At 59.5% G+C, this 5,006-nt stretch overlaps 1 protein-coding gene across 1 annotated transcript in view; it reads right to left on the minus strand.

The window, feature by feature from the left end:
* FGF18 (fibroblast growth factor 18) overlaps positions 1-5,006 on the minus strand; it is a 45,311-nt gene that overhangs the window by 20,321 nt on the left and 19,984 nt on the right. The window contains exon 2 of the mRNA XM_006148350.2: positions 1,095-1,275. Coding sequence (XP_006148412.1) covers positions 1,095-1,275 — 181 coding nt within the window. The remainder of the gene's footprint in view (positions 1-1,094; positions 1,276-5,006) is intronic.

The following is a 5,006-nucleotide window of genomic DNA, read 5'->3' on the forward strand; positions in this document are numbered from 1 at the left end:
GCCGCGCCCCCCCCCACCCCCAGGGGGCGGTGCACCTGCCACACTTGGGTCCTACCATGAGGTCAGTCCTGCCCCGGGGCTGTAGGAAAATAAATGGTGTCCAAGATAAAAGGTCCAAGAAATTATTTGTCTCGTTGTCACATCCTGACTGCACGGGCAGGGGCCACTGGGGCATCCTCTCAGAAACGCCAAGGTTGGCAGGCTGGCTGCGCACACAGGACACCGGCCCCCACTGGCCTTGGCCACCCACGGCCAGCTCCCAGGCCCGAGGCCGGAGACGGCAGGCACGGGTGTGGGCAGGTGCTTTCCAGGCCAGGGGCGAGGACAGGAGGCCTCCCAGCAGCCTCGGCTTTTCCTGCCCAGCAATTTTAAATAAATAACCTGTGGGTGAGTATTTGCTCAATGTCTATATGGGCCAGATCCCTCCAGGCCCTGGCAAAGTGGAGTCCTGCCTGCTTTGCTCACTGTGGATGGTCTTTGTGGGCCAGGTCTGGGGAGGGAGGAGGGTCAGGGTGCCTTACTGCTCCCAGTGGCTCTGCAGAGACAGCTGGGGCTGGCAGGTGGGGGTTCCCAAATACCCCAGAGGAGAGCTGCTGGGCAGTACTCAGGTCAAAGGCAGGTCAAGGGGACCACGGTCCACGGTGCTGCGAGCACCCACGTCTCACAGGTACACAGCTCAAGCGCAAAGCACACACACACGTGCACACGTGCACACGCACACATGCACACACGTGCACCTAGGCCAACCTCCACCACCACTGGCACCCAAAAAGCATCAGCCAGAGGCTCCCGCCCCTCGTGCATCTGAACCTGGGCCAGGGGAGCAATGGCGTGCGGAGCAGCCTCTGATACCCACAACCGCCGTCTCCAGGGCACTCACCAGCAAAAGCACTTTTCACTCACATCTTTGGTAGGGCCCCCACAAGCCTCCATTTCATCCTCATTTTACAAATTAGGAAATCGAGGCCCAGAAGGGCTCAGTGCTAAGATGACACGGCCGAGACCTGGCAGCGGAGCTGGGGTTTGAGCTTTAGAACTGGACGGCTCTGAGACGGGCAGTGCGTGTGCGGGCGGGAGGAGGGCCTGGCACATACCATACTTGTCCCCGTCCTCGCCGCGGGCGCTGATCCTGCGGCCCAGGACCTGGATGTGCTTCCCGCTGGTCCGGCTGTAGAGCTGGTACAGCCGCAGCTGCTTACGGCTCACATCGTCCCGAGCCCGCGTCTGGTTCTCCACGTGGATGCGGAAGTCCACGCTCTCCTCGGCCACCAGCATCTGCGCGGGAAGGAAACAGGGAGGCTCGCTGGAGTCCTGGCTCGCAGCAGGCAGGAGCCAGGCCCGGCTTTCGACAGCTCGGGGCCGGGCCTTGCACCCACCCGTAACGGTCCCATTCCCACCCATTTCACAGGTGAGGCGGCTGAGGCTCAGAGAGGTACGGCAAGTTCCTGGACATGGCCCAGCCAGAGCTGAAAGTCAGGCCTCGGGCTGAGCGTATCGTCTCTCCACTGTGGCCAGGAAGTATGGAGGGAGGTCACTGCCGTGTGACCTTGGGCCCAGGGTCTGTCCTGCCTAATTCCTTTTCAGGAGAACAGTGGAGCAGACCCCTACGCTGCTTCCATCCCACGGTGGCTGTGGACAAAGTGACGAGTGGGAAGAAAGCACTGACCTCGACAGGATTGGATTCAGGCCAGGTGCGAGGGTCAAAGAGCTCTGTTCAGGCCCAGAGCGAGGTAGGAGGGAAGCCTGGTAAGTGTCATCCCAGGAAGCAAGGGGCCAGAGTCCACAGGAACGGTGCCGCTGGTACGTGAGGTTGGGGCGTCCCCCCATTTCCCAGGGCCTTCATGTTTACCCACTCACCAAGTACTGTGGAATCTCAGGCCTCTCTTGGAACAGCCTTTACTTTGCAACTGCCCCTGAAAGTCCCTGCACCCCTCAGGGCCTCGACACTGACCAGCAAGCCTGCCGGGTATGCAGCCGCACCCCCTCCCTGCCCACCGACTCCTGCCTGGGTGACTAGCACCTGCCTCCTCACTGGCCTCCTGCTCCCAGCCTCGCCTGCTCTACTCTGTCCTCCAAACCCAGTCACCTTGTCATCCGCCCTTTTGCTCTCCAGGGCCTCCGGTCACACTTAGATACAGGTCCTCACATGGCCTCCAGGTGAGGCCACAGCAGGTGAGCCCCGATGGCCCTTCCACCCCGGTCTCCTACCACAGCCCCCGACCAGCCTAGCCACCTTCCTATCCCCCTGAGCACTCCAAACGCAAAGCACATGCTCGCGCCACGGCCCTGGCCCTTGCCCTTCCCTCGGCTTTGAAGCTCTTGCCCCATCATATTTTTGTAATTTGCCCCTCTATTTAATTTGCTAAACAGAGAGAGAGAAAGTAAGAAAGCACACTCGGGGGAGACCACACCACAATGCCCTCTCCCCAGCTCCCCCACGGGGATGTTGGGCACACACTCCCAGCCTGTTTGGCAAGTCAGCAGCCGGCCACGTGGAACCCAGCACCTTAACCTCCGGCCGCTGGCTGGCCACCCTCCTTCGCTCAGGTCTCTGCTCAAATGTCACCTCCCAGGCCCTCCTGGACCGCCTTCCAGAGGAAGCCCGCCTCAGTCGCTCTCCAGCCTGGACCACACTTCCGTTCCTTTCTAGCACTTTTCAACCTGACCTGCCGTCTCCCTCTCTGGCTCTCGTCTGTCTGCCCCAGTAGACGGGCAGCACCAGGCGAGCTGGCGCCGTCTCTGCCTCGTTTCCCAGCACATCCCCAGCACCGAGCCCAGCAGAGGCACAAACACCTGGACCGATGAATGCACAAACCTTGGGAAGACCTGGGTCCTGCCACAGTCAGCATTAAACTAGGTCCCCTACGCCTGCTAATCGCCCCGGCCCATCCCAACCGTACAGCTGACCGTTCCCGAGGGCCAGACAGCATCTTGGGTCTGCTCTGTTGCCCACACAGCCTGGCACTATCTGGGCACACAGGACCCCCCATTTCTACTCTGGCACAGCTCTGAGACCTCAGCTGTGCAAACTGTCTCACCCCTTAGCCGGGGGCTCCCCAAGGCAGGGATCGTGTGTCCCTCACCCACTACAGACAAAGCCCACGCCCAGCTCAGGGTCTCAGTTCCCATGCTGGCCTCCCCGGCCTGGGCCCCACAGGGACATCAGTGGGGCCACTTTATTGAACCTTTGCCACCACCCTCAGGGTGGAAGCATTACCCAAATAACAGAGGAGGAAACTGAGGCCCCACGGCTGCACTGACAAGGTCACAGGGTATCCCCAGGCTGTCTCCTGGCCACCGCTCTGGTCCCCCATCAGAAGCTGGCCCCAGCCTCAGAACCCAGGGCGTGCCACCCTAACGAGTCCCTAACCTCTCTGTGCCTCAGTGTCCTCACCTGTAAAATGAGGTGAGGACAACAGCACCTACCTCCTGGACTGCCATGGAGGCTAAGCGTCTAAAACATCACTGAGTGTCGGCAGCCTGGCCGGCATGTGTGCCCAGATGGGGAGCTGCCAGGAGAAGACAGGGGCACCCTTTGAGGGACTCTGAGAAGCTGCCGTTTCCTTTTTGTTAATTTTTTTAAGAATTATTTTATTTTATGTTATTCATTGTCATTATCTCAGTTTATTTACTTACTTGTTTTATTGAAGTGACCAGAGATAAAGAGAAGGAAAGTGAGAAAGCAAGCTGCCACGGTCAGCCACATGGGAGTCCAGCCACCTTAACCACCACGCCTCTTGCTAGCCCCATGTTCCCATTGCTTTTGACAGTCCTGACAACCCTGTCCCATGGGAACAATGGTCACCCCCCTTTAACAGAGGTAAAAACCAAGCTTCAGAAGAATGAAGTCCAGGGACCAGCAGTTGGTGTAATGGCTATGTCGCCGGACTCCCATGTAGTCCACCGTGGTTCGGGTCCCAGACTCGGTGGCTTAAATTCACGCTGGGAGCATGTGTGTGTGCCCAAGATCCCGAGAGGAGAATAGAGGAGAAGGGATTGTGGCATGGCCATCCCCCCTGGGGGGTGATTTCTCGCTTTCTGTCTCTCTGTCTCTCTCTGTCTTTCTGGCGAGCACACGCGCCCTATAGCAAAAATCCTCTCAAAAAAAAAAAAAGAAAGAAAAAGAACAAAAAAGAAAAGAAAAGAAAAGAAAGAAAAGAGAGAGAAGAAGACTGAAGTCCATTGCTCCAAGCCACACAACCCAGAGCGGCAGGCCTGGCTCCTGGGCCACCAAGCGTGCATCCTCCTCGCTTCTGCCACCCCTCCCTGGGAGCACCGTCCACAGCCAGGACCTGACAACAGGCACCTGCGTTGTCCCATGCTCAGATTCACGGAAGGAAGAACTCCAGTGCCCTGAGGCCCACACCTGGTGGCATTTGTCTAGAAGACCCCTCCCCATGACCTTCGACCTTCTTGGAATGACTTCCAGAGGTGACCTTCCTGCCCCCTCCCCCAAGGGCAGGCCTCCACATCCCTCCCTGTCTTCTAGCTCTCCTCCTGCCCACCGGAGACCTTATCGACCAGAGGTCAAACCAATCTCCTCACCCCGGGTCCCTGAGGGGAGCCGCCCTGGCCCGGAAGCTGGCCTCCCATTAATGATTTTCTCCAGGGCCCGCGGGACAGAGGCAGTGTGGGTGACCCAGGGTCAGCAGGGGCTATCAGGTGGCCCTCCCCAGGATGTGGGGGCGGGGGGGGGCAATCCATCTTGCCCAGCTTCCACCACCATTTAAGCTGCACTCTGTGGACAGACCAGCCCCCAAGAGGCCGCGGGGGTGGCCTGTGACACAGAAAGGGCCCGTCCTCCTGGAGAGGCAAGGAATACCGCTGGATCCCTGGGAGAGACTTCCATGGGCTGCAGCCCCCAGCCCAACTGATCCTCTGCTGAGGGCACCACACACCCTCTGTCCAACTGCTGCCACCTCTGGCACCTCCTTTGGAAGCCCCGCGCCTCCCAGGCTGGCCCAGTGGCTCACCCCAGGTGCCGGTCCAGTTGTCACTGAGTCTCT

Source organism: Tupaia chinensis, unplaced genomic scaffold, assembly GCF_000334495.1.
Source record: "Tupaia chinensis unplaced genomic scaffold, TupChi_1.0 Scaffold000234_1, whole genome shotgun sequence".
Classification (NCBI taxonomy): domain Eukaryota; kingdom Metazoa; phylum Chordata; class Mammalia; order Scandentia; family Tupaiidae; genus Tupaia; species Tupaia belangeri.